The sequence below is a fragment of the Cibotium barometz genome, chromosome 3 (genome assembly GCF_041138505.1).
Source record: "Cibotium barometz isolate CiBa-2024 chromosome 3, ASM4113850v1, whole genome shotgun sequence".
In the NCBI taxonomy this organism is placed as follows: Eukaryota; Viridiplantae; Streptophyta; class Polypodiopsida; order Cyatheales; family Cibotiaceae; genus Cibotium; species Cibotium barometz.
In genome coordinates this window covers 35,290,256-35,305,676 of record NC_141048.1, presented here as the reverse complement: position 1 = coordinate 35,305,676, position 15,421 = coordinate 35,290,256, and the positions used below count along the sequence as shown (strand labels likewise).

The 15,421-nt window shown below is 47.4% G+C and overlaps 1 protein-coding gene across 1 annotated transcript in view; it reads right to left on the bottom strand.

Moving 5' to 3' along the window:
- Positions 1 to 473: 473 nt before the first annotated feature.
- The window catches only part of LOC147639999 (RNA-binding (RRM/RBD/RNP motifs) family protein), a 76,215-nt gene continuing 61,267 nt past the window's right edge, over positions 474 to 15,421 (bottom strand). Inside the window, exons 7-8 of the mRNA XM_086776136.1 lie at positions 1,152 to 1,237; positions 474 to 1,028 (exon numbers count right to left, since the gene is read on the bottom strand). Coding sequence (XP_086632262.1) covers positions 981 to 1,028; positions 1,152 to 1,237 — 134 coding nt within the window. The 3' untranslated portion in view covers positions 474 to 980. The remainder of the gene's footprint in view (positions 1,029 to 1,151; positions 1,238 to 15,421) is intronic.

The window sequence follows — 15,421 nt, the reverse complement described above, 5'->3', positions numbered from 1 at the left end:
AAGCGAAAGTGTTCTAAACTCACAAACGTTCAAGCAGCACACAGAAGCAAACAAATAGCTTATTTCGAATGTTCTCTCCTAGTGGCTTAGTCAACGAACAACATAATTTTTTTGCTTTTTTAGTTTGGTTTGATGTTCCTTTCATACTCGGCATAAAACCTTCACTTTAACTTCCATTCTTTCTTTCTTTTCTACTATTGTAATCTTATGATTTACACATATACAACACATAAATAAAAATTTTACTATATATACACACACACACACACACACACACACACACACAAAGATACAATATACATATACAGTAAAATAATAAAAACTGTATTCCTTCAGCACTTCTAGCAAATTCCATCACACCTTTCTTACTGCTTCACAGCCATACCTACTTAATTTATATGTTATCCAGAAGGTTGTTTGATAAAGTAAATTTCACAGCATAACGTTTATGAGGACCCCTTTCTAGACAAGAGTAAGCTTTCTAAAGGGCAGTTCAACAAGATCTTATCATTGCAATGTCAATAAGAATTTTCTCCCAACTTTTGAAGGGTGCCTCACATAGCAGGAAAGTAGTCGAGCTATCTGTTTTTTAGCTAGCCTTTTGGATGTCCTTTAAGAGGCCTACATGCTTTGTTTATGAAAGAAATCGATGGATCAGCTCACTGTATGCACCTCTGTAGAGCCAGGATTGGTGTTAATGAGATCAACACTTCGTACATGACAACAGTATAATCAAGTTACATGCATTGACTCATTTGTGGCATTCATCTTTTCATGGAGCACTCCTGGATGCCAGTTAACACATCAGAAACGTGACTAAAGGCCCCACAAGGGAAGGTGGATCACTGGAGCATTCCTCAATTTTCTTTGATCTCCCATGCCCTACCATCAACAGCTTTCCAATAAGCCAACCTGCATTCCTTGCAAAGCATCTCAATTTTACAGCAAAACATTCTCCCTTCCAAGGTCCTTCAAAACCCTCATTTATGCAGAACATTTTTCCTTGAAGTTTTGGGGCGCTTATTGCTCTGTAGCACACAATCAAGTCCAAGTCAAAATGTGTAGAACACAGCATTACATAAGACTCTACATGTCATTAAAAATAAAGAGAACGCAGTCCATAGCATATGGCCCTCAAAATCAGCATTGACCTTCTGTTTTCCTAGTGCCTCCATGTCTGTCCGTTCCTTCCATGTGCTTTTGCGAAGCTTAATGGGCCTGTTTCCTACATATTTACCTGTGACATGATAAACAAATGAGAGCTGGCAAAAGCACATTGCACTAAGCAACACCAGCTACATCCATCTTAAAAAATAGTTCTAAAGACACACAGGTACTGAACTCATTGCAAAAACAAGCAAATAGACCATCATAGTTGGGGCCGGCAAGTTTAATACAAAACCATAGCTCTCTCCATAGCACCCCAAGCCTAAAGGCTGGACCAACACCAGGCCATTCTGTTTGCCCAAACCCTGGTCTGGATCCAAGTATGCGGTTACACACACATGTACACACAAGTACATGTAAAGATGTACAGATGTACTCACATGCATACTGTATACATATGTACTGTTGTCTTGACATCCAGTTTACTCATAGATCATATGTACCATATCTTTGGTCTCATAAGACCCTGCGAATCTGCGCCAGCCCCCTCTGCGCCCCCTCCTGCCAGCCCTCCTTCCCGCCCTCTCTCTGGCGCCAGCACCCCCCCCTCTGCGCCAGCCCCCTCTGCGTAAGCCCCCCCCCCCTCCCCCCCCCCCCCCCCCCCCCCCCCGGCGGCCCCGCGCACCAGCCCCTCGCCCCCCTCTGCGCCCCCTCCCGCCAGCAACCCCCTCTGCGCCAGCCCTCCCTCCCACGAGCCCCCCCTGCCCTCTCTCTCTTTCTCTCTCTCTGCACCCCCCCCTCCTGCCCGCCAGCCCCTCGCTCTCTCTGCTGTGCATACCCCTCTGTCCGCTACCCCGCCCCCCTCTTTGCTGCGCCTCCTGCCCTCTCTGCCCGCCAGCCCCTGCACCCCCCTCCTGCCCGCCAGCCCCTCGCCTCCTCTCCTCTCTCTCTCCCGCCTGTCTTCTCAGCCCCGCCTCCCCCCCTCTTCTCTACCTGCCGCCTGTCCTGTGAGCCCCCCCCTCCCCCCTCTGCTCGCTACCCCTCTGCCTGTTTTACCCCCCCCCCCCTTCCTTTTTTGTTGCACCTCCTGCCCCCACCTGCACACCTGACAACACCTGTCCATTCTCCTGCCCCCGCCATTGCCCTACTGCTGAATCTTTTGTCTACATGGCTTGACCCCCCTCCGCTGCTGTTTCGCGCTGCGCGCAGGTGTCATGGATTTAATTCCAGTCCATTGGCTGGGGGAAGTACTGCAAAAGTCATGGCCAAGACCAGAGTCAAAGAGGAGCTCGTGAAGGTGGAGGACAAGCTCAGCACAATTATCAAAGAAAACAAGACGATGGTCGACTCTTCCGTTACCGCAATCATAAACCGCCTCTCCAAACTCGAGAAGGGATTTGACAAAATCCAGCTCGAAGAGAGAACATCCAGGCAAGAGGTTGGATTTCAGCCCTAAAGGAGGAACTAGTGGAGGCCAAATTGCATGCTAAAAGTCAATTGGCTGAAATCTCAGCCCTCAAAAAGGAGTTGGAAGCCACTTCACAAGGCAAGCTTGAGGATGGAAAATTTCAGCTCTCCTTGATTGAAGAGCTGAATACCATCAAGGAACAAATGAGGATCATTCGAGAGGAGGAGCAACATAAAGAGAAGACATCTTCATGGGTGGAGGTGATCACAGAGACACAAAAGAAGATGGACGAGGGAGAAATGGATCGAGGTCGCCAAGAAAGGGAAAGGTAAAGAATCGCCACCCATCCCCACTCCCACCATCATCAACATGACCCTTGAAGAGGAGCAAAGGAGGAAGACCCGGGCCTTACATGTACGAGTGTCCAGTCTAAAAGACCGTGATGATGCGGAAGGGGAAACCAAGGAGCTCTTCTCTATGGTGGGCATTGAAGCCACGCACACAAAGGCATGGAGAGTGGGAAAGAAGAGAGAAGGTAGTGGCGAATCTTCTAAGGAGAGAACACTTATCATTCGTTTCCCCTCCATGGAAGCGAAGGACTTCTTGAAGAGACGTCCTACACTCAAGAAGACGGGAATATTTCTTGGAGATGACCTCACACTCTCGCAGCTTGCCCACATGAAAGAAGTTATGCCCGAGATAAGGGCAGCCCGAGAGAAAGGGAAAGTGGCCTTCTATAGAGATGGTAGAGTGGTGATTATGGAGAGGCGCTCTTCATGACGGCTACACTCAAAGTTGCTACTTGGAATTGTGATGGATCTCTACGCCTTGATGTAGGAGCTTTTGAGGATAGTTTCACTGGGAGGGACATCATCTTCTACTCTGAGACGCATCAGGCTCCTGGACAGTCCATGCCACATGTTAGTGGATACCAATGGGAGACAGCTTGTAGACAAGAGACTCGTTCAAAGCATAGAGGACGGAGCTTAGGAGGAGTGGCAGTATTGTTTAGAGAGGAGCTACAGCCACCGATACATATAGTCCGCAAAGATGAGCACGCTAGGTACATGTGGGTTAGACTGAGGGCAGAGAGATGGGAAGATATCTCTACATTGCTATATGCTATTTTTCTCCTAGTACATCAGTGTTTGCATCACCTAGCAGGCAGTCTCCCTTTTCTATTTTGGATGATGACATTTGGGAGTTCTCCAGCAATGGTGACATCATTCTCCTGGGGAACTTCAATGCCAGGACCGCCCATAACCAGACAGTATTTTTTGATACCTCAGAGGAGATGTTGAGGGAGCTTGATGTTAGGGATATGGGCCTATCTAGACTCTCACAGGATGAGGAACACACTAAGTATGGGCAGTATTTGATAGACATGGGGACTGCACATGGATTGGCCATCCTGAATGGCCTACAGAGATTCCCGGCAGTGGGCAGTTTCACTTGCTTTCCACATCGGCATGGTGCTAGTACAAATGGACTATGTTATGACTCAGCCCAGTCTCATTCTCTCTTTTTAAGATTTTATGGTAGGCACTAGGCCGGTTGGAGTAGCAGTGGATCATGCACTCTCACATTTCAGTTCAGCACAACTCCATTGGGACAGGTCTCCACACACACTCGTTATACCTTTACGAGGGAGACTGACACCGTGTATACGGATGAGATATATAGACGCTTATGTGCCGAGGAGTCGGGACGGCCATTAGATGAGCTCACTCAGATATTGATAGAGACGCTTCATGCTGCAGCATCAAAGGCATATCCCCATAGTCAGCCTACACGGAGACGATCTGGGAACATGCCCCAGAACAGCTGGTATGATGAGGAGTGCAGAGAGATGAGGATCAGACTACAGAGAGAGGTGCTCATGGGTGTTACACTCATCGACAGTCACGGATTACCTTCCGGCGCCTAGTGCGACGGAAGAAGAGGGCTTATCTTGCTCAGTTAGAGAGGGATTTGTATCAGTTATTTATGAGTCAGGACTCAAGCGAGGCATGGAGACTATTCCATGAGCATTCACCATCACCAGCCATTACCTCCACAGAGATTTGGGGTGAGTATGCAGCATCCCTGTACACACCACGAGGACAGCCACCCCTGCCAGATCCATCGGAGCCATGCCCAGAGACATGTGCTTTCTTTACTGCTAAGATGGTAAGGAAAGCTATTGACAGGATGAGGATTGGGAGAGCATATAATCATGATGGTTTGGTAGCAGAGCACTTTTTCATGCCAGAGATATGCTTGCATAGCTTATTGCTATGATGTTTAACCGACCATGTGTGAGGGTTTTCCTGAGACTTGGAATATGTCCACGATTGTGCCTATCTTCAAGTCAGGGGATCCCTTGCTTCCTGGGAATTATCGTACCATCATGATTGGTCACACATTGGCTAGATTATATGCATCTATTCTTGAGCAAGAGTTGAGTAGATGGGCAGAGAGAGAGGGCATACGTGCATCAGGGCAGGCAAGGTTCAGGAGTGGTTTCTCCACTCTTGACCATATCTTGACACTCAGAGCTATTATTGAGGGCAAATCATATGGCAGGAGGATTTATTGTTGCTTTGTGGATTTCCGCAAAGCTTTTGACACAGTACCGAGAGCCAGACTGATGCGCAGACTACAGGAGATGGGAGTGCCCACAGAGCTGATTTGGGGAATCATGGCTTTATACAGGACAATTGTGGGGCAAGTGCGTACTACTCACGGTATATCTAAGATGGTTCACTCCACTATTGGGGTGAAACAGGGCCACCCCCTTTCTCCCACCTTATTTGGGATATATGTGGCTGAGGTTTCGGACTATGTAGAGAGGGAGGGTGATAGAGGAGCACAGCTAGCAGGGACATGGATTCCGTTGTTATTGTATGCTGATGATATTGTGTTGATCTCAAATTCTCCAGAGGGGAATCGGGGATGCAGCATCGTTTGGATGCATTACACACGTTTGCCCAAGACAGTGGATTGTCTGTTAACCTTGCTAAAACCAAGGTGATGGTGTTTAACACCACAGCACAGTGGATTAGGAGGTCAGCACCCACCTTTACATATGGTCAGGAGACAATGGAGTATACAGCTGCATATACTTACCCTGGTGTGGTTTTTAATGGCCCACTATTTTCCTTGAGGAGAGTAACGGAGGACCAGAGCTTATGCAGCATTGGGGAGACTAGAGAGGATGTGTTCGCAGGTTCAGTTTTCAGGAACCTCGAACAAAGCTCTGGCTCTTTGACACTTTGGTCACTTCAGCCATGTTGTATGGAGTGGAGATATGGGGACCCTCAGTGGATCACCACAACCAAGCTGGTAGCACTTATGGATGGAGATGTATGGAGAGGCCCTTGGTTTCTATGATTTCCCGGATGATTAGGGCCAAGGCCTCCGTACCACATGATATTATCCGCGTAGAGATGGCTGCCCCCCCATTGGTAGTAGAGGCACTCACTCGATCACTCTCCTTTATACATAGCACTTGGGCTCTCCCTGGAGACAGATATGCTCGCTTAGCCCTGGAGTCTTCACAACAGTTGGGATCACAGGGAGACGGATCATGTTGGTATGCATAGATGACAACTTGGTTCCAGCTGCATGGCTTTAGTATGGACAGGCTACCTCCATTTCAGTACTCCCTGGATGCACCCTCCCTCTCTCTCACACAGACAGAGATTACCATACTTATCACGTAGGACTTGACTCAGTTGGACACTAGGAGGACATGTGTCATGGATACAGCCGACACACGAGCTTGGTACGAAGATGGCTTTCTATAGAAATCATCTTCTCCAGCTCACGGAGGATTTGTGATTAGACCCAGCTACATGGATACTCATCTTTCTCATGGGATACGGTGTGCTATTGATCAGATGCGCACATCCTCACACCAGCTAGAGATTGAGACTGGCAGATTCAAAGGAGTACCAGCTGAGGCCAGGATTTGTCAGTTGTGCCAGATCAGGCTTAGTTAGTACGAAAGGTACGGTACAGTACGGTACGATAAAATACGGTACTAATTAGTACCTTAGAATTTTTTGAGGTACGGTACGATATTAGTACGTTTTAAAAAAAATACTTCCTAAACTTAAAAATTGTAGACAAGAAGTTACAAATAGTAGAACCATGAACATAATGTCATCGTGCCATTAGAGTACAAAATTGCTACAAAAGGATAGGCCAAAAACTCATGGCATGGGCGACCGCCAACATGCGTACATACATGATACTACATACTACAATACATCATCAATGGACTAGAAGGAGATAGATGCCCAATGCCTAGAGAGCTATAACATATCAAAAGTCTACATCATCACCAACATCTGCATGATCATCAACATGATCACTACTAGAGTGTCCATCAAGAGAGTTCTCTGAAGAGGACTCTTCGAAGGTGGACGAGACACTCTGGGGATCATTCTCGCTAAGTAGGTTGCCGTCATCATCAAACAAGGGCTCTCTAGGCAGTGGGGTATCATCATGAGGGGACAATGGAATATCATCATGAAGGCGGGGATTGGAGCTTGAGGATCCCCGCCACATATGTGTGAAGGCCACCCTCTGCCCATGCCGAAGGCGGAGGCCTATGAACTCCAACTGCTCGGTCCCATCCATGCTGACTCCTGGTGCTGCGAGTATCTGTTGCCACAAGCTCACTATAGAGCTCCATGAAGATTGCCTCCTCCTCCTCATCAGGTTGTTGATTGACACTTGCAAAGTTTTCACTCATCAATGTGAAAGTGTCAACATTGACCTACACATTAAGGCACAAAAGTCTGTACAGTGTACACAAAACTTAAAAGTTATGAGTCATGACAAGTTAGAGTCTAGACTTGTCACTTACCTGCTTGGGACTACCCATACTAAGACTGCCCTGCATCATGCGCAAGTTAGTGCGGCAGTAGACCAACCGCTCCAATTGTCGTGTGCTCAGTCGATTGCGTATCCTCTTGTATGAGAGAATAGGAACTCCAGTTCCTCTCACATGCACCCGTAGAACAATCCTGGGCTAGGACCCTTAAGTTGGAGATGCTCTAGTCCATACCCAAAATTGTCCCACCAAAAAAGGGGCTTCACAAGTGACTCCCTCCTCCAGCAAGTGGGAGACGAAAAGGAGGTTTGACCTCTCTGATCAACATAGCAGCCCAACTCCTCTAGAAAGGCATTGTGCTCATCAACTGGCACAGCTCGAAGCATATATGCATCCCGATCTTGTCGAAGCTCCCTATTGGTGCAAACTACTGGAGACTTGTAGGCTGGATGTGCCAATGCTGCAAACCCGTGGATTGGTTTGTGCATCCACCTCCATCTCTTCTGTGCAATCTCCATATCTCTTCTGTGCAATCTCCATGATTTGTGCTCGCTCGTCAAATGTAATGTCTGTGCAAGCCTCCAACTCCACAAGGGCAGCTCTAAAGAAGTGGACAAGAAGGCCCATGGTGGACCCCTCGCAATCTGTCATCCGCAAGAGCCTATAGAATGGAGTCATAGCAATGACAATTGCTCCGACTCTAGTCCAAAATCACTCCTCTAGGCAAAAGCGTTGCATGGCTTTGGCCTCTTCAGCGACGTGCTCATCCCATCCGTTCCACATGGTGGAAACAACTGTGTGGCGAAGGGCGGGCCTCACATCATATAGACGCTCCAAAACCAGCCACATGTAGGCAAAGCGGGTGGCCGATGGCTTCTTCAAGTCAAGCCTGCTATCCTCACGAAACATAGCAAGCACCTTCACCTTTAGCATGAAGAAGTTGACAATAGATGTAGCTTGTTGCACAATCCTCTTCACCCACCCGAGCTTCGCCACATCCTCCATGAGTCAGTCAATGCAATGACTCGCACATGGAGTCCACACAATGGTGGGTAATTCCGCCTCAAGCAAGCGGCCCATGCGTCGACAATTTGATGCATTGTCGGTGATGACTTGCACCACGTTTTGAGCCCCAACCTACATGATAGATAAATCATATGAGTTGAGGGCTTTGCACAAATGACAAAATCAACCACACTTAAGTAAAATAATGCTTACCTCTATGATCGCTTGCCTAATATGGCGGTAGATGAAACTCCCAGTAGTCTTTCTCCCCCTTCTCCCGGTGTCAACCGCACGCAAGAAGTATGTGCCAAGCGGGCAAGACACAAGGATGTTGATAATGCCATGCTTCCTTTGATCACTCCATCCATCTGTGAGAATAGAACATCCATACTTCGTCCATGCAGCTCGAATCGGGTCAAGGGCTTCATCAATTCTCTCCTTCTCTTCATCAATCTTCCTCATGCGCATAGCCGTGTAAGAGACCCCCGTCCACCCCTCACATGGGCCCACATTCGCAATCGCCGTCACCATCTTGCTCCTTTTGGAGTACACTGAAGGCAAGATTGCTTTCAATAATGGTGCGAGCAATCTCTATCTCCGCAAGGCCTTGCCGCTCCTTAAGGAATGCAACCGAACCTCTCACACTACCCATGACTTGGTGTAGAGAGGGTTGCATCCCTTCACGCTCCACCACCCTTTGCCTTTTGCCCGGTGCGGAGGCGGACCGTGAATCCGTGGAAGTGGCAGTGGAGGATACACCAATGAAAGAGTTGGTGGCTGCTTCATCATGTGCCGATGGTGGTGCTAGTGGTGGTGTCGGTGCGTGTGTTGATGATGCTCCTCTACTTGAATTTGAGCCGCCGCTCATCTTCCACGAAATGTCATCAGCAATGCTTTGCAGAATCTCCTTGCACGGGGCACCTTGTCCCCCAATCTTTGAAAGGTGCTGGAGAAGCCTTGTTGCACCACTGGTGTATGACTTGCCGCAATATCGGCATGTCCAATGATGGGAGTTGGACTTCTTGGTGTCCTTCACCACATTGAGGCAATGCAAATCAAAAGCCTCATGCTTCTCCCCAGGCATGATGGAGAAGAGAAGGGCTAAAGCGTGGAGTAGAGGAGAGCGTAGAGAAGATGAACTATGGGAAGAGCTTGGAGGAAGAGAACTTTGAGTAGAGGCTCAAGTGGGATGGAAGGAGCTTGGAGGAGGGTGCAGGAGGGTGGAGGAGAGGCTTGGGAGGAGGGTGGAGGAGAGGCTTGGAGTAGAGGCTTGGTCCTTGAGGATTGGAGTAGATGGAGGGTGGTGGAGGAGAGGCTTGGAGCAGATGGAGGAGAGGCTTGGTCCTTGAGGCTTTTATAGGACTCAGGAGAGATGAAAGGAAAACAACCAAAAAACGGGCAAAAAAACGGCTATTTTCAACGGGCAGAAACAGGGCAAAATCGTACCTGATCGTACGGATACGTACGGTACGAATCATACGTACGATCTGATCCGTACAACGTACGAAACTAAGCCTGTGCCAGATGGAGCCAGAGACAGAGTTATATTACATATGTCACTGTGCAGTATATTATGAGATACGAGGCCGTTTTCGCTACCAGAGAGGGTTTCGGACCACTTTCCAGAGTCATGAGATACCAGGATCAGAGATGCCTCGGATTATACTTGCTGGAGCTGCGTAGACATAGAGAGGGTCTCTTGAGAGGGAGGGGATCAGAGAGGGAGAGACACCTACAAAGGCAGATTACAGACTTCTTTCGACCAAAGATTGAGTAGTCAGGCCAGCAGGCATTGCAGCTAGCCCCAGAGTATAGCCGCACCAGAGGTACACTGATTGATCGGGCTATAGAGCTGGGGCAGTCCAGGCACCCCAAGATGAGAGGCCCATCTCGACACTGGCGGAGACTACAACAGTGGATCAGGACCATACTAGCACGGCATGGGAGACGTCTAGTCAGAGTTGGAGGACATTGAGGATATCCACCATCGACCAATGAGAGACATCTTTGGATAGTGATGTATATGATGCTTACCTTTGTTGCTGGAGTTTTCCTTTCCAGATGTTATCCATTAGGAGCTCCTAGTACCTTACTTTTCCCCATAGTTGTTGTTTCTCTTTCAGTTAGTTGTTTAGTTGTTTTAGCTTTTCTTACACAGACATTGTATCAGATCCACCAATTGTTGTAACCTTTTTGGTCTCATAGGTCATTTTGGCCTTTTGAAGACGTTAATATATCATTAGACATAGATCTGCATAGCATGCTTGTACTACACCTTCAGCATATAGAGATGCATCTTGCCTTAGCACTCCATCCACATCCCCACCCCCCTTATATTGTTTGTATATGGGCTCCACCGATCCATGATGATTCACAGTTGTATCCAGACACATGCACACTTTTTCTTTTGTTTCTTTTCTTCCGATGACCGGAAGACCACAGTTGTATTATTTTTTTGTCTCATAGGCCGACTTTGGCCTCTCGTAGACGTTAATATATCTTTCTTTCTCTCTCTCTCCCCCTCTCTCTCTCTCTCTCATGCACCATGCACTGAGGTGCAATGTGACACAGGCTCATCAACAATGCTATACTTATACGGAAAGTAATACCATTTTTTGGAATAATTGTCGAAAGTCGTGACCCCATTGTGAACCCCAGTCCGGGACATGTCACACACGAGCTACATAGGTCAGTCTCCCAGCCTTAGGTGTCAAGGTAAGTCTCTTAACCCACTTGGAGAACAAGCATTTAGGTCATCTGAGGTTAGGGCATGTAAAGTTAGTCCTCTAGGTGCATACATAAAGCAGACAATAGCATGTAAAAGCTTAGGTACATGGGCCAGTCCATTGGCCACTATGGCTTGGGGCCCATGCACGGATAATGACCCAAAAGCTGATGTAGAAGTTGATGAAGAGTAAGTCGTGGGAGCCCATGATGAAACATATGTCAATGAAGTTAGTGGGGCCCAAGATACAAGGGGCCCATGTGAAGAAGCAGCATATAAATGAGCCCTTATCTTTCCAAGGTTTAAAGCCTTTAGGGCTTTTCCCTAAACTAACAAAAACCTTATCTTTTTGTGGCGGCTATGTTGGAGAGATGACGGCTACAAAAGGGACGGAGACGAGGGTGTTGTGTAGGCGATGAAGATGCGGTAGCTGGTGCAAAGCATCGGCGTGAGGCAGTCAGCAACGGCGCCTCTGGACTGGCAGGACCCGTCTGAGAAGCAGCGGCTCAAGCAGACAGTGGCCAGCCAGAGCATGTGCATGGAAGCAAACAGGTAGAAGAGGATCTCCTGACAGGTAACCAAGAACCGGACGGCTGGTGGAGCACGCCAGGGTGGAGAGGAGCTGCTGGAGGTAGCGGCCAACAATGATCAGAAGGAAGGCTAAGCAGGCCAAGTGGAGTGGGCTGAACAGCCGGCGGTAGCGGAACGCTCGGCACTAGTGCCACCAGGAAAACAGCAGTAATGGTGCGCCCAGCACTAGTGCCGCCCGCTTTTGGCGGCGAAAATACTGTAGCGCAACGGACCTCAGCCGGCAAGTGGCTCTAGGGTGGTGGCGCTCAGTCGGCAAGCTGGATCTAATACCAATTGTGGCTTAGGGTTAGCAAATCAGCAGCTATGGAGGCTCAAACTGATATATGATGATTTGTGCAGTAAAGAGAGAAGGGTAGAGAGAGATAAAAGAGCAAAGCTCAAGAGACTGTATTTGCACGTGCAATGTAATGCTTGTATTGATTGATGTGAAGTCAACAAGGTGCAATGCTTTTATAAGCAGAATGCCTTAACTTTCTCAACACTCTACTCATTGGGGCAATGACACTTGGCTATACCATTGACATCACTGCTTACACACACAAACACTTAAGTGGCTATAAGAGGTGGTTCATATGTACTCACTCACTTACTCATATAAGTGAGTGTTCACACACAGACACAAGCGGGTAAACAAACACGGGTACGGGTACACACATAGAGTCTCCGAAATACCCAGCACTGAAATCGTATTGCCATGACAAGTAGTCAATGTGGGAACATTATATTCCTTTGGTACAAGCAATCCTTAGCCACACTTATTCATCTAGTATTGGTGAGACTCCATATGAGGCAGCATTTGGTCGCTGTTTCTCCTCTCTTCTTACGAGCATGGTATTGCCATCATTGGAGGCCAACAAGACCACAGAGACATTCTTAATCGCCGGAACTAGCCTCGTTGATACCGGCCAAATCTAGAAACATGAAGCTGAACGGATTAACCGATACCTTACTCAACGCAAAAAACAAGCACATTGTTGTAAACAACATGAGGACTTATACCAACTCTTCTTGAGTGGGAATTCTGACGAGGCTTGGCGTAGGATCCCAAAACGGCGCTTATCCACCCCAATCACAAACCCACACATCTGACACTCATATGCACACGCATTATACCAAATACCCCACCAAAGCCCCTCCCCACATCCACCTCAAGCACGTCCCACCACATCCACCTTCTTCACGGGAGAGCTGTACGCAAGCTTTAGAACATCCGATCACAAGATCACAAGGGGCCACCTCTCTTATGCAAGCAACACCTTGGCACCCCTCCTAGCCTATATGTTTAATAGGGCCCTCTCAGAGGGATTCCCCCCCACCTCGTCATCAAATACTATTGCGCTATCCGTAAGGCGGGAGACCCCATGGATCCTAATAACTACAAAACAATCATGATCGGCCATATCTCCGCAAAGCTCTATGGATTTATACTTGAGACTGAGTGGGGGAGAGAGGGATACGGGGCACCAAGCTAGGCAGGATTCAAGAGGACCTTAGATCACGTATACACGCTTCAAGCTATTATCGAGCAAGCTAAGGCAGATGGCTGCCAACTAAACTATTTCTTTTTGGACTTCCGCAAAGCTTTTGATACAATGCCTCAGGCCCGTCTCCTACAGCGCTTACAGCATCTTGAGGTCCCGTCTGACATGATCTGGGCTATCATTGCCTTATATGAGTCAGTTATTGGCAGGGTGAGATGCCCGAGAGGCCTATCTAAGGAGGTCTCTAGCACCCATCAAAGTGAAACAAGTACGTCCACTATCTCCGACCCTTTTTGGACTTCACATAGATGAGATCTCACACTTCATCAACAGAACCGGAGGCCGAGGAGCTTTTCTAGGAGGTATTCTTGTTTCCATCCTTTTATATGTTGATGATATTGTACTCATTGCAGATTCCAAGGAGGGGCTACAGAAGCATATGGATACTTTACAGGATTTTTGCAGGCTCTAAGTCAACCTTGGGAAAACCATGGTTCTGGTATTCCACACCTCCTACCCAGTTGCAAGCCGTACAAAGATGGGTAGCAGAGTTGAGGTGGTGCACTCAAGTCTCATATGTCTATCTCGGAGCTACCTTCACTAGTCCACACTTCTATATGAGACAAGTAACAGTGGATAGACTCACTAGAGGATATGCAGCTCTGGCCTTATTTGAGAGGCAATGTTTCCAAGCGCATTTTCACAAGTCGAGGGCAAAGGGTGTGGACTGTTCCAACTGGAGGTCAACCACACAGAGAGTCACTACCCAGAGATCCTCGCCCCCAACAGCCCTCCTCTCACCTTACCATCACCAGTTTTTTCTAGCCTAGAGGGGTGGATAGAGAGGCACCACAACCCATCACAGTGGATACAGGAGCCTATACCATAGTGCCGCCAATAACCCTCCTCTCAGCTTACCATCCCCAGTTTTTTCTAGCCTAGAGGGGTGGATAGGGAGGCACCACAACCCATCACAGTGGATATAGGAGCCTATACCACAGTGACCCCTCGTAGTAGGCCCATGGAAGTCACATGAGATCCGCGACGCACACTGTAGAGATCTAGACGTCCTCGTCCCATTGGACCCCGACCACCCCCAGCTCACGGATTTAGGAGATCCTGGCCCGCCATCAAGCAACCTCATCCTCATAGCAGACTTTCTTGTATCACCCATGATGGACATCTTGGATGGGCCCTTGCCTGGCATATAGGGTTGATTGACTATTTTTATTCAGCTCTCCCATATCCCATCACTAGTTGTACCCTATTATTGTACTCGGCATAGTAGGATCTAGATTTTTCATCTTGTATAATCTCCCAGTCTTGAGATCTTAGCTTTTAATATTCAGTTTTAGTTTATTGTTGCTTTTCTTATTTCATCCATGAAAAGATTTCATGGACACTATATACACATCATTTTGGTCTCATAGATCCTTTGGGCCTTTTGCATAAGTTAATATAACTCTCTCCATACATACACACACACACATATATATATGTGTGTATGTATGGAGAGAGAGAGAGAGAGAGAGAGATTTCAAGACCTCAAAAGTTTTTTTTTGCAAGGGTTGGAACATACATCCTGCTATGGGAAACCTAATTATGAGCCAATAACTCACTTATATAGCAATGAATTATTATAAAATATATTTAAAAATTTATCCTTCACACTAATCCCTACTATCCTTCCATACCTAATCCTAGAAGGTACAACTTGAAGGCTTCCCATGTCTCAACTCTCATAAATCAGCTTCCCCCTTCCTATTTTTACTCTCTACAACAATAATCACAAAATAAAGTTGGGGTACTTAGCTTTGGATATACAGCTAAGAAAGATTTGAATGACATCAATGGGGATAATCAGTTTCTGTACATGTGGACCCCACCATCACTCTTGCAAGTGTGTACATATGGACCCCACCATTATTCTTGCAAAGTTTGGTCACCACCCGTGCTCATTTGGTTACAATGTGTGTGTCTAAGGCTAGCTTTTGGAAATTCCAACACATCATCAGGGGATACCTTATATACAGCTTTGGAAACATTATATACAACTAAGAAAGATTTGAATGACATCAACGGGGAAAGTCAGCTTTTAAAAGTTCCAACACATCATCAGGGAAAGGCTACATGCTCTTTGGGCCAAGCGTGAAAATGGTGGGAAACTTGATCACAATTCAGGCATGCAGTTTGGACATCTTTGCACAAGCCATATCACAGCTATCTAACCTCCGACTTCATCTTTCCCAGTCGCAAATGCTGCCATCAGTTGGCATTGTTCA